Here is a 20,869-nt window from a genome sequence, read left to right on the forward strand (position 1 = left end):
GCATATCAAGGAAGAAAGATGCCAGGGGAGATGTCTTGCTGCACCTGCCACAAACAAAAGCAAGCTGGTCAAAGATGTAGCTGCAGCAAACACAAGACTGTAGAGTTGAAAATCTTGAGAGAAATGAGCAAGACAAGTAGTAGAATCACAACACTGGACTTCAGGAGAGCAGGTTTTGGCCTACTTGGGAATCTTACTGGCAGGATCCAATTGGTATGGGGCTCAGGACAGCTGCTTGATCTTCAAGGAGAAGCTCCTCTAAGAAAAAGAGGAGTCTGTTCCAATGTGCAGAAAACCAAGCAAGTGTGGCAGGAGACCAGCATGGATATATAAGGGACTCCCAGCTGAACTCCAACACAAAAAGGAAGTGTGTGGAAAACGGAAGCACAGATGGACTGCCCAAGAGGAACACAGAGATATTGCTTCAGCATGTAGGGCTGGTGGTAGGAAAGCCAAAGCTCATCTGGGAGATGAAACCAGACAGGGAGGGGAAGGTTACCAGGAAAAGCTTCTGTAGGTACAGTGGCAGCAAAAGGAAGGCTGAGGAACATATAGGTCTGCTGCTCCATGGAGCAGGGGGCAGACCCAGTCACAAAGGACACGGAAAAGGCAAAGGACACTAATTGAAGCATGCAAATTTCTGACTAATTACAACTTAAAAGAAAGATTACCATGAGGGTAGTTAAACACTGAACACAGAAGACCACAGTGGCTGCAAAATAGCTTGCATTGAAGGTATTTGTAACTGGACTCAATGAGGCCTTGAGGAACTGGCTTTAACTGGCCCTTTGAACAGGGGTTAGAGATGATGAGCTTTGGAGATTCCTTTCAACCTCCACAATCCCATGATTCTGTGAAGAAGCTTGCCTGGAAGAGAATGAATGAAAGGCGTGAGACCGGTTTACTTTCTACCCATATATATAAAAAGTATTTCAATGTCCCTGAATGATCCAGAAATATTGTGGTATGTGTTAAAAAAAAACCAAACCAAACCAAGCCAGACCATCTCTTAAGACCCTATGTCTTTGAGGCGTTCCAGAAATTTTTTGACAGTTATTATTGCAATCCTATGAGAACACATATTTGGCAAAATCTTTGCCAAAATTAAATCCAGTCTCCCAGGTACCCACCATGTGCTTTTAAAATACCATTAAATCACTACTTAAAACTGACTGCAGATTTTTAAAAAATACTTTATTGTTCTCCTGTTTTCCTCTATACACTATATCAAGGGCCCTATTACTTCTTAGTTAATATGCATATGGTATTTATATAGCAGTATTATACTAATTAAACAAATAATGAACCATATTTTTTCATAATACCCCTCTGGGATGTAAGAAGCGCTTCTCCTGTAACACTGTTGAGAAACTGAGGCAAAGAAAAGCATGGAGGCTTTCCAAAGAGCATCTCAGAAGAGCACAAATTGAAGCAAATTCTCCAAACTTTCAAGCTTGTGTTTAACCACACAACTAATTCTTTAAATAGAAGCTTGATGAAATGTACTATGACATTTGGAAACTGGGCTCCCCTGGTACACCAGCCTTTCATATCTTCTAAGAAAGCAAAAAAAAAAGCAAGTGGTTTAGACTAAAAAGTGTCTCGAGAGGGAAGCAGAGCTATCACCTGGAGAAGGAGGTTCCCCAGCATCTGGAAAATAGGAGAAGGCATAGACCTGCCAGGACACAGCAGTCTGTGAGGGACACGAACTGATTGAAACTGATTGATTGTGGAGTGGGTGAGGAACCTTTCTGCACGCTGGCCATGAAGCACAGGCTAGCTGAGGCTTCCACTTCTCTTGTGAGCTGGTGAAACGTGGTGCAGTTGAACGTGCAGCTCAGCTGGACGTCTGGAGCATGTCAGCTGACAGCTGCAGGACGAAGGGGAGCTGTCTTCTCCCCAGTAGCTAAGGGGCACTCACAGGGAGAAGTTAAAAACTCTCTCTGCTGAAAACTTTGTGGCTGCCCTTCTTTTAACAAATCTGCAGCACAGTCGTGATTTAGTCTTTATTACATCAGTCTAGAAAACATCCTGTCATATTTTAGAAACAAGCCTGTATATTTTCCCACAAACATTTCTATCAAAACCTCGATCTTACAGCACAGACCTAGGCAGGTAGTTTACCTGTAAACTACCACCTTTTGCTATATGTTGTGTAATGCTTCATTGGAGCCTACAGTTCTGCAGAAGAGAAACTGTTTATTGCTAAAAACACTGTAATACACGCACCATTTGAAGTATATCTCTTCCTCTTTATCTCTGAAGTTCATGCGAGATTAAAGTTTATATACTAGGCACGGTTCACTTCTGTCACTTCCCTCAAAGCTTTTTAAGCTTTTTTGAGACTGGAATGTCTCCCGCAGGGAGAAAAGACTCGTTTCTGCCTCTTCAAGAGTAGCAGATAAGATGCTGTGCCTGTGGGCACATTACTTTTCCTCTTTGTTAGAAGCTTTTTTTTTTTTTTTTTGCTCTTCATAATAATTATGACTCAGGGACCTGTGGTTTGTGAATAAGTAAATAAATAAAAAACTGGCAACTGCAGTTATTTAATTTATAGCTGCAGAAGTAGCTTGCCAGGGAGTACAGGAGTAGGAAGCAGAGAAGAGCCTGTTTTTCTTATCCGGAAACTTTATTTCCAGACTGAAGGACTTTCGAGGAGTAAGAGAACTCAAAAAGGCCCCAACAGACCCTTTGGGCACAAGAAAAGACGGACAGAGGGGTCAGTAACACCCGTGGCGAAAGGGGCTGTTTGTTTCTCCATCACACGCGTGCTCGGGCTACAGGCAGCGCTAGGCAAGTGCCACCACGCTGCCGTGCTGTGAACACGCGGGCTAGTTCTCGGCAGAGCCCCCCAAGGCGAGAGGGGCTCCCGCCGCCCGCTCAGCCCCCGAGGCGGCGGGAAGGGCGTTTTTCCAGCGGCGGGAAAGGCGCTTTTCCAGCGGCGGGAAGGGCGCTCCTCCGCCGGCGCAGCGGCTCCGGCCGCGGCAGCGGGGCCGCTTTACGGCACAGCCGTTCCAACCTCCTCGTCCGCGCTTTGCGGCTGCGTGGCGGTGGGTGGGGGGCGGGGAAGATGTCTGAGCGGGGAGAAGCCCCGGCGGCGGCGGCGGCGGCACCGGCGGGAGAGATGCCGGCGAAGAAGCAGAAGCTGAGCAGCGACGAGAACAGTAATCCCGGGGATCTGTCCGGAGACGAGAACGTGAGGCCGGGCGAGGGGGAGGCGGCAGGAGGGGTGGGGGGAGGTGGTGTGGCGGGAGCGCGCGCGCGGCGGGCACGGGGCCTCGCGCCGGGGGCGGGCGGGAGCGCTGAGGGGAGGGGGGGCCGCCGCCGCCCGTCCCAGGCGGGCCCCGCCGTGGGGGAACATCGCCGTATTCCGGACGGGAGAAGGGGTGAGGGGGGAGAGGGAGAAGGGGTCTCAGCCCACCCGTCTCGGCTCGGTGGCCGCCCCTCGGGGCCGCTGGAGGGAGGCCCCGGTAGGAGAGACCGAGGAGGGTCTGGGGGAGAGACGCTCGCTCTGCCTCCACGTGGGTGAAGGTGGATTTGAGGCCCAGACTGTGAGCGGGCTCTGTCTCGAACTCTGCTTCAAAACGCCAGACTTCTCTCTTTTTTTTTTTTCTCCTGCAATCCAGCAGAATTTTCCATCTTTCTTGCAGTTTTGCATCGTGTGTCTTCACTGTCACGTTGTAGAGTAACATGCAGCACAAGTTTATGTGTGCAGCCTCTTGGCGAATGAGAAGTAGGCGATGGTGCTCGTAAGCTACCGTCAGCAGAAGGCAGCAGGGATGGCGTCTGTAATCTCTTAAGTTAGTTGAAATTCTAGTGTTCGGAGTAAAGGTAATGTGATTGATGTAGAATAACTTTATACCTGAAAGGTAAACTTAATCTAAGGTATCGAGCAGTCACTTTATGTAGTTACTGGTGTGGAGGGGGTTATTTGTGTGTGCGTTTTATAGAGCGTGGAGGTTTTTTTCTGCACTTATCCAGCTAGTGAGGGATGTGGACTACATCCTCTGCAACTTTTGGAAGTGGTGTTTGTGAGGTGACAGGCAGGTTTGAGATGTTCCACACCACTGCTCTTGTTTTTTTTCATAGCTCAGCAGCGTTTGTGGATCGAAGTGTAATTTGGTGACAGACATTCAGGCTTGCTTTGCTGTCAGCTGTGTTCTACCAGTAACCATGGAACAGGTTGCCCAGAAAAGTTGTGGATGCCCCATCCTTGGAGGTGTTTTAAGGCTGAATGTGGCTCCTAGGTAATCTGGTCTAGTGAAAGGTGTCCCTGTCCATGGCAGTGGGCTAGACTAGATGATCTTTAAAGTCCATTCCAACCCAAACCACTCTATGATTATATGATTCCCTGATGTGGGTTGCCTCAGCAGTGAAGGGATTCCTTTTTCAAGAGTTTGTTACTGGACTCCACTACTTCTGCAAGATGGGGGATTCTGTTTAAAATTGACATAATAGTGTTGATTTGGAGAAGGGGTGTGTTTTGCTCTACAGGTGTCCCATGTGCAGGTTTGTTGGTTATGTGGTAGTTGCAGATACCTGGTGTAGTAGCACCACACTAGCTGCCTGGTGTTCTCTCGCTGACAATATGTGGCTAGTCCAGAGAAAACTTCAGTCTTGTCAAGTATTAAAATTCTGGCAAGTGCTGTTGGGAGGTGAGAATTGGGCAAACTCTGACATTTTTTAGGGTAAAGGAGAAAAAACAGGAAAACGTAAAAATTGTTAAACTTGGTTATGCATATTAGTGGAGGATTGGCTCTTTTAGGGGTACAAAGTGAAGGAAATGACTCCAGATTTGGGCAGCACACTTACGGGTTTGTGTGGTATCTCTCCTCCTTTTTCTCCTCTGAATGTCCTGTTTTTCAGAGTTGTTGGGCAGACAAAGACTAGTACACCTCTACAGGCTTCTGATAACACAGACATGAAACTGGGACAAAGAATAAATGCTTGGTGGGAATTGGTGTATTAATGTTTATAGTTGACCTCATTCCATATTCCTCGTGGACTTCCTAGTGCAGCTTGAATCTCCTCCAGTGACAGGCTGTTGTCTGCCTCTGTCTGCCTTAGTTCAGCTCTAGAAATTGCTTGGCCTGGGATGAGTTGTTTTCCCCCCACTACTCTGATGGAAAGTGAACAGACTGTCTTGCCAGAAAGAATGGGAAAAGTTGATTTTTAGCAAGCTGAACATACTCACATGGAAGCACAGGGTTGGCAGGTACAATGCAGGTAAAGGTGAAGTGCTCTCTGATGGGTTATGCAGGGACATGTCCTTTTAAACAGTGCACTGCAGTAAGACCACACATGAAGTTGTAGTTTCTGCTGATTGTCCAAAGCTGATTTAAAATCTCTGCACGGCTGGAAAAGGGGTGTTTTGGGTATCTCTTTTCTTCAGTTTTCCCCATTCTTATGCTAATGGTTGGAGGGCCAATTGGATTAGTTAACTGATCAGAATTTAGCTTTCAGTGGAAAAAAGTAGGTATCTGTGGGAAAGAGCAGGAGAGAGAGGTGAGACTTTGTCTTCTGATGTTGATGCTGACCCACTGCGGAGCTGTGCTGTGACTGGTGCTGCTGAGGGTGTACAGAAGCCTCAGAATGGCTTGGTTCTAGGTAAGGTCAAGCCTCATGTTTTTACACAAACAGCTCTTCTTCGGTACTTCAGAAGTACTCACTTCATCTGGATCAGAGATGTTCTCTAAGGGAAGCAGCTACTTTATCTCTAGACATTTTGTTAAGAGCAGCAACCAGTATTCTGAAGAAACATCACTGGGTCACAGTTCGTATCTCTCCCTCTTGGAGTAATCCTTGTGTGATTCATGTTCTGTTTCTAGAGAGGAATACTATTATGTTGGCATTAGATTTAAATACATGAATCTAAATAACAGCAAGTCCTGGGAGATCTCTTCTTATGGATGAGAAGAAAAAGTGAAAAGGCCAAGTGCTGCAAGATTAGTTGAATTTATACAGCAGTTAATGATGTCTTTGTGACATTCTATATGATTTTGAATGTTTTCAGGATGATGCCGTTAGTATTGAAAGCGGTACTAACACCGAACGCCCTGATACACCGACAAACACTCCTAATGCACCAGGAAGAAAAAGCTGGGGGAAAGGAAAATGGAAGTCAAAGAAGTGCAAATATTCCTTCAAATGTGTAAATAGCCTAAAGGTAGGTATGTGTGGGCTTCAGGGAATGCTGGGCACCACTTGCTGGCAGCAGTGTTAGTGTTGGCCGTGAGACAGTGTCAACCTAGATACTTTTAAATATCTTTAAACAATTATGTTCCCTGCTAATTTGAAGCGAGTACCTTTCTTACTTGGAATACCCAAAGTTTTGAAGAAAAGGGGTAAAGAGAAATAGGAAACAGTAGGTAGTGCTGCAATTAAACCCCATTTTTGTGCAGTTTGCGAAGTTATGCTATAATTATGTATTTCATTGAAGTTCTGGATGCTAGTGATAAATATAAGAAGTTAGATGAACAAATTGAACTAAACCAAAATCTGTGACAACTCCATGCAAAGCACAGAACCTGCACAGGTTTTTCTACATGTTGAAAAAAAACCCCAAGCAAATCAACCCAACAATATTAGAGTAGCTTTTACCTAACACACACCAGATCAGGTATTTTCCGTCCTCTGGCAGTATCATAACTACTATGTGGTGCAATTTGGTTAATTTATTGTGAGTGTTGGGATCATGTGTTAGCACCTGATTTAGATAGTATGTATCTTCCCATATAACACCTGATGGTTTTAAGAGATGTGGATTCATGGTCTTTACTCCCTGTTCTGCTGTTTTTGCATGGGGCTATTTTCTTCTGCACTAGTGACGGACTATGGTGGACTGAATGAGTTTTCTCATTCATGACTATTTTAGGCTGCCAGGATGTTCTTTTTTTCTCATTCCTCAGCCTCGTGTGGGATGTTTATGTAGCAAAAGCTGTAAATAAGCCCTAGGATTTGATTTTTAGAAGATTTCTAAATAAAAAATGATTGTGTCTGGAGCAAGATGGGAGTTTCGTTACAGTCTGTATTTATTTGGCACGAGGATCTGTGCGGCTCAGTAGTGGATATTTTCTGCAGACTTGCTCTAAGAATGTTTTGTCATTCCCCCATGCTTAACTGTGGAGCTGTGCTGATGTGGCTCTTTCTGAGCTTTGTCTTCAGGCTGCCTTACTGAAACACTGGGGTACTGAGTGCGAGGGCGTAAAAAAGGTTTGCAGCATGGAAACCTAAATGAGCGTTGCCACTGGAGAAACTGTGATATAAAGTTACGCTGACAAAAGTATCTGGGAAACAAATTGATCTTACTGTGTTCTTGAAATATAAAAATTACCTCCAGTCCTTTGAGGGTGTAGGAGGAAGGGAAGTTGTTTCATTTCACCAAGGTAGGCAGCAGTTCCTGTGATTCGCATGAATCGCCCCCGCGGATGGTGCTATTTGCGGCTTCAAGTCATACTTCAGACACAGACACGGCCCTTTGGGCACCCAAACTTCTAACAAGTTCTGAGCTTTGTTACTCATACTTGTTTTCTGTCTGCAGACAAAAAGGGTTAGTACTTTCCAAGTGTCTTCTGGGAAGACAAAACATTCCCTCACCTCAGTGTCAATCCAGACCCCACTGTAGAGTGACCCAAAAGACCAAACTATGAAACTACGCAATCCCTGATTTCCGTGGATTTGAATCAGGGCCTGTGAACAGATTCCTGTGCAAGTGGAATCAAGCTGTGAGGGAGTAAATGTAGCCTTTCAATTACGTGGGGTATTTTTATTTGCTTTTTTCCCCCCATTTCTTTTTGATCTGAAATTAATGCTAAATAATATGAGATGTGCATGTTAAGACAAAGACTAGGTAGCAGCCAAATTTGGTTTTCTACTTCATAATTGAGGAAGCCTCTCCTTTGCCTTTTCCTGTTCTTCCATACTAATTTTGCAGATACTCTGAAGAGAACTCTAATGATTGAGTGTTGTATGTGGGTTTAGAAAGACGCTCGTGACTCTTTGAGTACCACATCATATATCCCCTAGTTTATGTTTTTAAACTATGCTGTAAGGTGCTGATATTGAAGTTAATCAAGGGTCAACATGATGTAAAAATATAGAAATGAATATTCTTTAGGGGTGTATAAGTTGTGTGTTTTTCCACTTTTGTACTCTTGGTTTTCCCCTCTTGTTTTGCTTTTTACTTCTTTCCTTGGGGAAACAAAGAAATATGGCCATTACTGTCTGCTTTGAGTGTTAAACGGTTATGACTCAGCCTGAAAAACTCAGTGCTTGCTAAATATGCTTTTCAAACACTACTTTGGAAGTTATTTTGGGTGAAATTTAAGCATCAGGAGAGAAAATACAACTCGGAAAACAACAGGAAATAAAAAGCTGCCTTTTTTCTTTTTGGAGTACTAAGTCACTGTAAGATGTACTGAAAAATCTTTGCTTTCTGTGGGATGAATGGAAATAGGGTTTATAAATGAGCGTATACAGCTAACACATCCTCATATATCCATATATGTTTTGCTTAAAGATCTTTTGTCAGAAAACCATGTATATTTTGCTTTGTTGTGCTCCCTTTAAAGCAATGCAATTATTTTCTCTACCCTTTGCTTCTGCTTACAGTGTGTGTTAAAAGTTGTAAGCAGCCTGGTGTTGTCTCAGCTTCTGCTTGCTGTCCCCTGACCTGGGAACCAGTATCCAATGCCACACAGGATTCTAGCTTCTTGATGTGTAATGGAGACTAAATGTAACTAAACCCACTGCCCATAATGGCTTACTTCCCCTTCTGGGTATTGGAAATGCATGTGTGGGCAGTTGGTTCCCCACTAGCAGTGTGGGTGACGTATATTAAAAGGCATTCATGCAGGTGATTATTTTTTGTGTTGGCATAGTACTTGTGTCTAAAAACAGGTCTAGTATTACTTTTTGATTGAACCTGGGTTGGTGTTGAGTGAATAAGGCTGGAACTCACCATTGATTGTTTTATTTATTTGCTTTTGTAGCAATAGGTCTGTTTTCTCCTCTGCCTTCTTTCTCTAGTGCATGAAGAACCTGAGTACTTTGGGTTTCGTGCCCTTTATTCATACCAGGGACAAGATGGCATTTCACAATTTTACTTTTGGACGGGTATCTGGGTCACTTCTGTCTGTACAAACCAGTGTCAGATTTGTGTCACATACTTGGCATCTGAGCATAACCATTGTACACGGCACTTAGAAATATGATGTTTTGGAAAACCTCCTTCATTGTTTAGCACTTGGGACAAGAATTAGAAGAGACAGGTATTTTCAGAATAGCTATGTGCTGTTCCTGATCAGTGAGGATGTTGGGAATTTAAATAGGAGTAGACCTTCTGCAGATACACTGGTATCTTCCTGCCAGAGCCTCTGCCTGGCTGCTTCATCCATCAAACACCAGCAAAACTGCAATATGTATGGTCAGGCTCTTGGAGATTGTAGCACCTGGTGTGAGAAATGTAGTGTGGGTGAAGTAAGTGGACTAAACACATTTGTCTTGCAGAGTAATTTTTTCCAGGGAAATAGGTTTTCATTGAAAAAGCCTGCAAAATACTTTAGGTATGTACTCAAATATAAAAATATAGAAAGAGTATAGCACTCCGTTATATACCTCTACTTATTAACTTGGTCTGGGTCCTACCTAGAAAATCAGAAACTTACTGCAACTTATGCTGAAAAAATATCCTGTCTTGAGGGCAAAAAACATACTGCTTTTCACTTTTTGTATTTTGTTAAATTTATCAGAAACAGGGCATATGACAGAAAACAAGGTTATTCCAGAAAAACAAATGCAAAACCTGCTAATATGCATCTGTACTAAAGCAGTAGGAATCCATGCATTTTACCTGTGTTACTTCATGTGATATGTTAGAAGTTCTCACTATTCACCAGCATGAACTCCTTCAAGCAGAATTTTGAAACCTAGTAATTATCAGTGGAAGAACTTTATTAAGCATTCTGAATTTGATCTCTCAGCCATTCTCTTCAAACAAGACTTAAATACGCTCAAAAATCAAGGCTACCAAGTAAAATTAATAAATTTATTGCTACAAAGTAAAATTAATGAATGTATTGCACACAAAAATCATGGCCTTGTGTATGCAATTTTATGGCTTACAGTTTTCCTCATTCTTCATTTCTAGTTCAACTGTATTGCTTTACAGATACTGAATACCTGCTTTTTCCTTCTGTCCTGGGATTACTAATAACCTTGCTACTTTACTCTTTCCTAATAGCCCGTGCCCCTCATCCCATAAAGCCATTAGTTTGTTCTTTTGTATGGGTAATACTTTGAGTTGAACTTTGAACAATTCTTTTTGAGCTGTGCTGAGCTTTGAAAGTTGTTACCTCTCTTAAGAATTGCAGGAGGGCCTTCATCTCTGAAAGGTTTTCTGCTTTCTATTTCTAGCTCTTCTAGATGTTTTTGTTAATAACAGATAATGCCTTTCTCAGTAAATAATACTATTTAAAATTTTTCCAGACTTCCTTTACTTTTCTTTTTCTGAGTAGTGTTAGACTCCCTACTTGCACCCCCATCTCAAATTTATTGTTTGGTTTTGGATAGGCCAGAGCTGCCAGGGCTGGTGCTTCTCGGGTTGTCTCTGAAGCGCTGCCATTTGAAGGCTGCTTAACAGCCATCATGAGACACTTCCTTCCTGCCTGCACTGTCCCAGACAGTCCCCTGTGGGGAGGCACTTCAATGAGCATTATTCTTGCTGAAAACATCCTGTCAGGACAGGCCAAAATACTGTTATCAATTATTAGCAAGCACCACCATATTCATCACAATTCATAAACATATCTGCTTTTTTTTTTCTCTCAAACTGATGTAAGTTGTGTAAAAATAATACTTGGCATTTCTCTGGTAACTGTTTGTAAAGGCAATCTGAAAACACTTTGTAGACATGAACTTTGTAGCAGTATTGTGACATGCCGGGGAGAGTTGCTTGTGTCTTTGACAAAGTTACAAGACCTAACTGTAATGTAATAGTTAAATGTGGCCCTTCTCCATCCTTTTACCAATATAATTCTTCTCTCTCCTGGTAATTCTTCCCTGGGAAGTTGCAAATCCTTGTGTATAAGTAATTAAGATAGAAAATGCATATAGGTGTGACCTTAGATGCAGAAGTTACCTTGTTGAAAATTGCAAAACAGAATAGTAGAGCTGCAGCTATAACTTGGGAGTTCTGCCAGCTTCTGGCCGTAACTGAGAGAACAGTTCTTCCCCTTTACTTTTTAAAAGCTTGGTGGAAAAAGAAAGGGGAGGGGTGTGTTTGTCAGAATATTCCTTTAACCTCCATTTACGACAGCTAAGTTAAAATGTGATGTTACAAAACTATTGATTGTTAACTGTTCACTGTCTAAAATTATACTGGCTGTGAATCCATTAGTTTGAGGAGGGAAACTTGTTAATTGAACTGTTGAATTTCACAGCAATAATATGCCTGTGGGTTTTGTTGTTTTTTTTATCTCTAATCTTACTTTACCCCTATAGGAGGACCATGGCCAGCCTCTGTTTGGTGTCCAGTTTAACTGGCACAGTAAAGAAGGTGATCCTCTTGTTTTTGCCACTGTAGGCAGCAACAGAGTGAGTAATCTGCTTTTCACCATACGCCCTTCTGTGTGGTTCTGCATGCATTCCTGTTTTCAAGCAATCCCTTTACCTGTGTTTGGTATGGGCACACAATACTTAATATAAACAGATGTATTTCTAAGATGTGTAGCATCTGTTATGTGGGAGAGTTGTGTCCTTTGGATTGTTCTACGAAGTCATATATTAGCTATTTGATAATTAACCTGTGTAGTGAAGAAAAAAGTCCTTCAGTAATATGCATATGGGATAAGGAAGAGAGGTGCATAAATGTACCTTCTCAATAAAATTGCTCTTCATAAATGTTATTATTTTCTAAAGGTCATGTACTCATACATACTCATATATACGGGGTGAGAACTGTCTGCAGTGATACCAGCCAGCTTAGTAGCTAAATTGATGGCCTGTGTGGAGTCAATTTATAGACTTCCTCTGAATAAGAATCAATGTCATTTCAGTCTTGAAAATAACTCCTGAAGTGTGTTCTATGCAACTGTCGTGAATAAATGAGAAGTATTTCATTTCTAGGTTTGTTCTGTCTGGCAAGTCACCAAAAGTATTAAACTAAGTTGAAGCAAGGTTTCAATGAGTCATTAAAAGACCAAGTCATGTTAGAGATGACTATGGTAATTAATTCCAACAAGGGTTTATCTTATTAAGACAATTCAAATAATAGACTTTAGTATCTGGGAAGGACAGCTGACAAGTCCTGGAATGGTGCTTTACTGAAAGTGCTGTGGGCATTCTTTTATCAAACCATTTTCACCTGTTGGAGACAAATAGATGATGAAAACTAAACTGTAGATGCACTCTACCTCTCCCCATCAGGCAGTCAATAGATGGGTGCATGTGATTTCTTTTGATATGTCACAACTAAGCAGCAGTCTCTCCCACTTACTTATTTTTGGTTTTTTGCCTCCAGGTTACTTTATATGAGTGTCATTCCCAAGGAGAAATCCGTCTGTTGCAGTCTTATGTGGATGCTGATGTATCCTTTTAAGTTAAATACCCACGTGTTTTCTTCCTCTTTATGAAAAATCAAGAGGCTTTGTAGGAAAAAGCATACAAATGTTTTGTCTGTGATTTCATACTTTGCTCATGTGGTGCATTCTTTATGTTAGGTCCAAGTCTTGCCTCTTTCCCACATCCTAGAATCCCTCCTGTTAAAAAAATGTTAAAAATGCAGACTCATTGACCAGACTGTATTAAAGTATTTGAAAACTAGTTCTCCATCAGTTTAATCTTCCCAACACTACTATTTGTATGTTTCCCTGTTTAACAGTTGTCTCAGTTTCCCTGTGAACTGGAACTGTGTTTAAAGCCTAAGAACTGCGTTTCATGCTCTGAAGCATTAATAACTTGTGTTGATCCTTTGCAATACACAAGTCATTAACTTGTGAACTCAGTCGTGATTCATTATTCCCAATCAAATGGGATGCCGTGAAAGAGAAGGTGTCCTTGTATGTTATGGAACAGAAGTGAGGTAATTAACACCTACAGAAAAGGTGATGTTGCTGGTATTTGCAGGTGGATAACTGAATATGTGTCTTTTTCTTATGGGGTCCAGCAGAGACTCCTGGGCACCTGGATAAAATAGCAACAAGTTTGCTTAGAATAAAATGTTTAAAAAAGAGAAATCTCCTGTTTGTTCTGTGATCCTTAACTTAAGGCATTACAGGCAGATGAAAATTTCTATACCTGTGCGTGGACATATGATAGCAATACAAGCCATCCTCTTCTGGCTGTGGCAGGATCCAGGGGTATTATTAGGATAATTAATCCTATTACAATGCAGTGCATAAAGGTGAGTGTTCAGAACTTTGAGATGCAGCTTGTGTTTCAGTAAGGCATGACACTTTTTTCTTCTAAGTACAAGTAAACATGAGGGGAAATGGTAACTTGGTCTCTGAATTCTATCCCAGCACTACGTGGGCCATGGAAATGCAATCAATGAACTGAAATTCCATCCAAGAGATCCAAATCTTCTTTTATCTGTAAGCAAAGGTGAGGAAAAACCTCTTTTGTTTTTGTATAAATGAGGATACTTTGGAGTTTGGTCTTGAATATGGCCGAAAACCTTAATGAATTGTTTTTATGAATGGCACTGAAAAAGTTCACCTTGAAAGTTGAGAGCAAATCATGCTTTTTCATGGCTATATATTTTATACTTATTAAATCCATGGCCTACAGCCATAACTCCACCTGTGGTGCAGAGAGACTGTGAATAGTGCTACTTATTAGGAGAGAGAACAATCAGGAGCCTTGGGTTTGCTCTTTGCTTTCAGACAGTTGAATTAAATATTTTTCAGTTGTTGAATCACGTTGCCATCTAGTGGGGGCGTCTTAATGTTGCAGGCAGCATTCACCATCATGTTCTTTGGGAAAAACTTTGATTGTCTGTTGCTTGGAAACTTTAATTGGACTTTGTGTAAAAAACATTAGTGAAGGGAGTTTTTGGTATGGTGTCTTACGGGCTTGTGCCGAAAGTTTTAACAGTCACAACTTCCTAATCTTGACTGTGTGTTAAGTAAGGGCATGATCTGCCCCAAGGAGCTAGCCTTCAGGAATGCTTGAGTTGGAAATACTCACTGAAAGAGACTTTTGACTTTAGTATATTTGGACTTACTGATGAAGCTACATGAGAACAGGAATTGGGATGCTTGCATCTGTCAAGTTGGTGCTGTGGGCCTGTAAACATCCAGTTTCTGTATATTTTTTAGGTTCTCTTTGTAATACTGTTTTGACATTAGCCACAGTACTGCAAGTTTTAATGTACAATCTCTGGACCAGGTACTATCACTGAGAAGACATGAGGCAGGAGAATAGCTGAGATGTTAGAACTACTTGGCTGAGAGATTAATAAAAAAGAGGAAAATATTTGGGACTGCATGGCCACCTGTGTCCCTTCTGGGATTTTGTGTGTTGCTGTAATTAAGTGCAGCGTACTTGTGGAATCCAAAAGGGAAATACACTAGAGGTTCCCATTTCCAAATGGGAGATACACTAGAGGTTCTTCATTAGAAATTAGTAAAACTTTCTTTAAACATGTGGATTAGTCTCATTGACTTTGGAATACATATTGTTTATAGAAACGGTTTTTCCTTTCCCTACTATCTGTGGTTCATAAAGAATAAATCTCAAGGTTAAAAGATGGAAAATCACAACTTTTCTGAATGTTGATGTTAGAATGGCAGAAAGGAATTCTAGCATTTTTTGATACATAAAATTGGTTTTAAGACTGACGAAAAGCATATTTGTCTGAGATCAGACTTTTCTTTGCTTTTTGGATCATCTAAAGATCCGAGCATGTTTTTGCTAGAAACTGTCCCTAGGGGAGAGGGTGGGCACACTTTTTCACTTACAGAATTACTTTTAACAGTTAGTTATAATAGCAATTTTAGTTAATGCAGTTCTATTGTTTCTAACGAGAAGAAGAATTAAGTGCTTTTTTGATGTTTACATAAACACCTGTTACTGAAAGTGGTTAAGCTGAAATATATTATTCAAATGTCCATATAAAAAGCAGCATGTAATTTTATTTGTTCTTTATAGATCATGCATTGAGACTGTGGAACATCCAGACAGACACGCTGGTTGCAATATTTGGAGGAGTAGAAGGGCACAGGGATGAGGTGTTAAGTGCAGTAAGTGGAAGACTGTGGGGCAGTCATGTAGATACACAAAGGGTAGTAAGCAACTTTATATCCTCTTGTGCACTGTTTTTGATGTTACAGCTACTTAAAAATAACCAACTGGAAGTGCATAAATACTGTTTTAAGGGGATAGACAACTTTAAATGTCAGGTGGTTTGATTGATGTGGCCACCTCTTACAGACAGGATCTGTGTGTTTCAATAGCTGGTTTTCTCAGGGTGCAGCCTAGAAGTGAGCAAAATAGGGCTCAGTGGGGCTAGAAGGAGTAAAAACATTTCATGATGGTCCCACTTCTGAAGTTCTTGAGGTCTTATCAAGTCAAAGCAGCATAAGCAAATAAACCTTGAGAGACATGGTAGTGAAGGAAAGAAGTTATTTGAGTTTAGTTAAATTGTTTTTCAGTGGCTGTGAACAGACACTGGTACCCAGCAAATATCAGCTAGAATAGTTAAGTTTTAATATGCTGTTCTTAAGAACTCTTTCCATTCCTGTTGTGTGACCTGTTGTGAAAGGTGAAGGGTACATCTGTAGGAAACCTGACACTGTATTATTCACCCATGTCATAGCCCTGGAATTCTGCGAAAGTTGCTCCTAGGGAACTTACTGAAGGAGGAGAACCAGCTGTAGATTCACTGTCTGTCAGTGCTGTTGAATATGTCTCACTTTCTTGAGAGAGACTAAATATAATTATTAAGATGCTGTGCTGCTTTGCAGTGAGCTGGATTACATTCTTAGTGTTTTTCTATTTAAAATATGCAGTTTTATTGCATTCTCTACACATAAAATGCTGTTTTGATGGAAACGATGGAATAACATCTGAGTTGATACGATGCATCTTAGGATGGGAGTGCTCAAAATTATTTTATATACATAGGATTATGATCTTCTTGGTGAAAAAATCATGTCCTGTGGGATGGATCACTCTCTAAAACTCTGGAGAATTAATTCCAAGAGAATGATTAATGCTATCAAAGAGTCTTATGAGTACAACCCAAATAAAACCAACAGGTACGTAGTCTTCATCTCCTTGTCTGTCTTTGCAACACATGAATACTCCTATCAACCGTCCAGGTTAATTCCTTTCCAAGTTGGGAGTTCTTGGGGATAGTGAGTGACCTGGATGTTGTGCTGGGTACTGAATCTCACTAGATTATGGGTCTTATTGATGTTTGCTTCACTGGAATTCTGTTGAATTCTGATTCAAAGTCCCGAGATTTTTATTTTTAAGTATCTTAATTATTTCTTATTTGCTTGACTAGAAAATGTCTAGAATTATTATCTTAAAGCTTGTATTTCATGCATTTCAAGATGTCAATATCTTTTCTTCATCTCATCTCAAAATTTCTAGAAGGAAATCAAATCTGTGTAATTAAATGTGTCAAATAATCTGATATTGAGTAGTTAATTATTCTGTATTATTTGACTTTGGGGTGGGGACAAAACTGATTACATAGTAGTAACTTTAATTTTCATCATTCTCTGATTTGACCTCAGATATGAGTAAATTACCAAGTAAACATAGCAACTAGATACATGATAGATAAATCCTCCTTTATGAAGTTCTTCAACTTTTTGATCTTAACTTCCAGTTAAACCATTGAGAGAATTGAAGAGTCTAAAACACAGTGAACATGTTCAGCAATGAGACTAGCTGTGAAAATACTCTCGCTTTTTTTGGTAATGTTACCAAATATTAAATGATGCTTTTTTAGCGTGCTTTTTTTAAAATGATGATTTTTTTTTTTTAAGTGTGCATTTCTATTTAACAGTTTAGATGTTGCAGAAGCAGCATCAGGAAGACTGAGCTTTAATTAGTTCTTGAAGTATTTGGTGACAGGAGTTGTATTCAGCATCTGAAGGAGTGGTTTTGCTCAGCATTGTCTCTGCACAGTGTTGTATGTGGGAAACTTAGTTATTTCATTAGGAATGAGGATGAAAACAGGGACTGTTCCTATTACTATTAAAAAGAAAAAAAACCCTGCATACAAAATCTACTTTGTTATAAAACTTAAAAAGGTTGGGCTTGTTCTTTTAAGATCGAAATATGTTAAAACTGGTTATTAAAAATGAGACTTATGCTTCTGTGTTTGTTTCTCTGAATCTCACTTGGCAATTTTCTCCATAGGCCTTTTGTTTCCCAGAAAATTCACTTTCCTGACTTTTCTACAAGAGACATACATAGAAATTATGTTGACTGTGTACGGTGGCTGGGAGATCTAATTCTTTCCAAGGTAATGCTGCAGTTTTTTCAACTACATTACATTTATTTGCTGGTCCTGAGGATCCTAAACAATAAAGGTTTTATTAGCATTTGGGTCATAGGTTAAATTACTGTCTTGTGTCAAATGATTTTGTGGAGTGTATTGTGAATTTTCTCAACTGTCAGGATGTGTGGGTAGGCAGCTTATACTTAGAAAGTAAAATTCTTACTACAGCTGTACCTCTGCTAAAAGTACAGAGTTTCTGGCTAACCAGAATCTGCACAGAACATACAGAAAGGGAATCTATAGATACTGATGAGGGATCCAGTCTCTAAAGAGTGAGATGAGAGTTACCATAGTGGAGTAATTTTGATTAATGTGTTGTGTCCACTAGCAACATTGGCTTGCAGATATTAACTAGGCAGTCCAACTGCCTTGATGCCAGCAATTGGTGAGTGCACAGTCCTCTTAGTCAAAGGCATTGGGTAAACAATCCTCAAACCAAGATGAGTTTAAGCTGCTTATGAAACTGTGCTTGAGCACATCTGGTTGACTTCATCTGAGGCGGGTGAGGGAGGGCTCCTGCAGTCCCAGTACCTGGTAAAGCTGTGAGGGCATCAGGTTGCCAGTGATGGACAGTGATTATTGTTGGTGATATGGCTGTGATCTAAGGACAGAGATGAGATTTTCAGTTCTACTTTTTGTAATCTCATTGGGGAAGCTGTGAGATTAAATGTTTGCTTATGTTTAGACTGATTCTGCAGTATAAATTACAGGTGATGTTTGCCATTGTTTCATTCCAGTCTTGTGAAAATGCCATTGTTTGCTGGAAGCCTGGCAAGATGGAAGATGATATAGATAAAATCAAGCCCAGCGAGTCAAACGTGACCATTCTTGGGAGATTTGATTATAGCCAGTGTGACATATGGTACATGAGATTTTCAATGGATTTCTGGCAAAAGGTATGTGTCAGATTCGACTTTGCTGTATTTGAAGGTGGTGTGTAGCTTTTAATTGATTCCATATTTATGGGCATAGGAAAAATCTTGGTTCATGTGATGTTTGAGAAACAGAATGGTTTGCTCTAAGGGGCTTTATATGAACCTGCAGGAGCTCCAGATTTTTAGTGTGGGTTCTGCCTGGTAGAAAAAAATTCCTGCAAATAAATACTTGTTTTCCACCAAAAATATGTTTACTGATGTCTTCCTCCCATCTCTGCAGAGATTGATAAAATGGAAGAAAGGAGGCCAATTCTACAGCCTTTCTGACTCTTTCAACAAACTCATTAAGTCATTCATGTTTAAACGTTTACACACAATTTATCAGCTCTAGAGCCTTTATAAAATCCTGACTTTATTCTTTGATGGAGTATTCTAAAACTTCTCTATCCTCTGCTTTCTTTTTAAGATGCTTGCTCTGGGCAATCAGGTTGGCAAACTTTATGTTTGGGATTTAGAAATAGAGGATCCGCATAAAGCTAAGTGAGTACTTTGTTTTTGCTAAGATAGGGAGTTGGGGTACTTTTCTTTTTCCTTTCCTGATAACTAGAGAAATTCTTTAACAGTACTACCTAATCTCCATTATGATTACTAGGGAAATAAATATTGTGAGCCCCTGAAGGTTAATTTTATTATATCTCACTGATTTATAATTTATATTATAGTAACGCCAAGAGTCCCCAGTTGGAGTGCTGGCTACCATGTGTAGATACAGTAAAAGACAATTTATTTCTCACAGAGCTTACAAACTAATTGGGTGGAAATTTTGCAAAGCCATTAGAAGATGATGTGCTAGGTGGGTGTATCACGTGACAAAGGTGATATAGGCGACAGGACCAGAGTGAAAAATGAGAGTGTAAAGGAGAGCTATGAGCACAGTATGGCTTTGCAGTTCCTCATCTGTGTTACCAGGCAATTTTACAGCATATCTCTTAGATATATGTAGATACATATGTATGTAAACATACAAATGCAAGAAACCTCTAAACCCAAAAAAAGGCCCCAAACAAACCCACTCCCAAAAAACATTGTATATAAAATGGATATACACTGTATATATAAATATTTTATGCTTATATTTTTATATACCCTATATGTTGTACATATCTCTATATGTTTATTTACATAATCCATGTAAATACATGTGTATGAGTACATTAATGTATGAAGTTTCTGAAAGTGCTGCAGTCTTTTATCACCTGATTTTGATATTTTATTCCTAACTCTGGGAAATACACTGATTATGAAGTCCTAAATAATGTGATTCAATAAGCTTTCAATCCTTGCTTCACTAAAAATTGGGTGGATGAGAAACAACTGTGGGTGAACAGGAAACTCTGCTTTCCCAAGTCCACATTTAGAATACAAAATACACCAGGAAGGCCATAATCCTGTTGCCTTCAATTCCTCCTTGGTCACATCAATAAGGGATTGCTGAAACAGTGCTCCAGTATGTAGCAGGAAGATTTAACATTGCAGCTGAATAATTTTCTTTTCTTTCTAGGTGTACGACTCTTACTCATCCTAAATGTGTTGCTGCCATCCGACAGACCAGTTTTAGCAGGGATAGCAGTATCCTTATAGCAGTGTGTGATGATGCCAGTATCTGGCGCTGGGACAGATTACGATAAAGTACTTTTTCTTGATTCATAGTAGAAAATATATTTTCAAATTATAATATAGTCTGTTAACTTGCTAGTACAGTAGATGCATTTAGTGTAGACTTTCTCGAAGGTTCGGCAGGCTTGAGCTGGACTTAGTGATGTTTACATTCTGTGTATTGTTCTGCTTGAAATTGCTGCTTTTAATAAAAAGAAATATTTTTGTAAAGTTTTCTGAATTGTCCATATTAATTATTTCCCACAAGGAGTTTTTACTTATGGCCTAGGAAATTTCTTTGAGTAGAGCTATCACGTGAATGTGCAACATCTTGCTAGAAATTTGGTGTATTTATGCTTGCAGTTGTATTTTGTGCCGTCTGTAACTGAAAACCGATGAAGCTATTATTCAGGGGCAACACAAAGGAAATGCTATTCTTAAGAATATAATATACATAATCGTTAAACAATTTCTAAAAATATTTTTAACTCATTCCTTAAATTAGTTGCAGATTGAAATTGATTTCATTTTTAGTAATCTCAAATTGGAATTTGCTTTTCAACGTATCTGTTAATGACTATGGGGGAAAAAACATTACTGGCTTTGTTTTGTGGATCACATTGTTCAGTTTTTTGAATTCTGACTGTCAAGTTGCTGTGTTTATCTAAAAGTTAGTTATTAGAAATATATTTTAATTTCCTCTATTGTCAGTATTCCCAAATAGCCTCCTCAATGCTTTTACTTGCCTTAGGAATAATGGATTCTAAAACCAATGTTATTTCATATAGGTTTAAAATGTGTACAGTTAATAAAAATGAAAGGG

General features: G+C 40.1%; 1 protein-coding gene across 2 annotated transcripts; it reads left to right on the top strand.

The window, feature by feature from the left end:
* Positions 1 to 2,683: 2,683 nt before the first annotated feature.
* EED (embryonic ectoderm development) lies at positions 2,684 to 20,281 on the top strand. 2 transcript variants are annotated; one of them, XM_042024137.1, is made up of 12 exons: positions 2,684 to 3,196; positions 6,014 to 6,166; positions 11,500 to 11,592; positions 12,518 to 12,583; positions 13,274 to 13,399; positions 13,518 to 13,599; positions 15,148 to 15,281; positions 16,123 to 16,256; positions 17,374 to 17,479; positions 18,253 to 18,411; positions 18,857 to 18,930; positions 19,952 to 20,281. In XM_042024137.1, the coding sequence occupies exons 1-12, from the start codon at positions 3,071 to 3,073 to the stop codon at positions 20,076 to 20,078; spliced, it is 1,380 nt and encodes a 459-aa protein (XP_041880071.1). In that variant the 5' UTR covers positions 2,684 to 3,070; the 3' UTR covers positions 20,079 to 20,281. The 2 variants fall into 2 exon arrangements, with proteins under 2 accessions (XP_041880071.1, XP_041880070.1); XM_042024136.1 differs by having other exon boundaries at positions 3,048 to 3,196; positions 15,148 to 15,239.
* Positions 20,282 to 20,869: the final 588 nt, after the last annotated feature.

This window comes from Corvus kubaryi, unplaced genomic scaffold, assembly GCF_017639235.1.
Source record: "Corvus kubaryi isolate FWS band 111438036 unplaced genomic scaffold, C.kubaryi_AGA036_p1.0 37260, whole genome shotgun sequence".
Lineage (NCBI taxonomy): Eukaryota > Metazoa > Chordata > Aves > Passeriformes > Corvidae > Corvus > Corvus kubaryi.

Bases quoted from the DNA above. Each gene is read 5' to 3' on its own strand.
- EED (XM_042024137.1), top strand. From the start codon at position 3,071: ATGTCTGAGCGGGGAGAAGCCCCGGCGGCGGCGGCGGCGGCACCGGCG. The intron at 3,197-6,013 runs GTGAGGCCGGGC...GAATGTTTTCAG, and splicing joins ATCTGTCCGGAGACGAGAAC to GATGATGCCGTTAGTATTGA. The intron at 18,931-19,951 runs GTGAGTACTTTG...TTTTCTTTCTAG, and splicing joins GAGGATCCGCATAAAGCTAA to GTGTACGACTCTTACTCATC.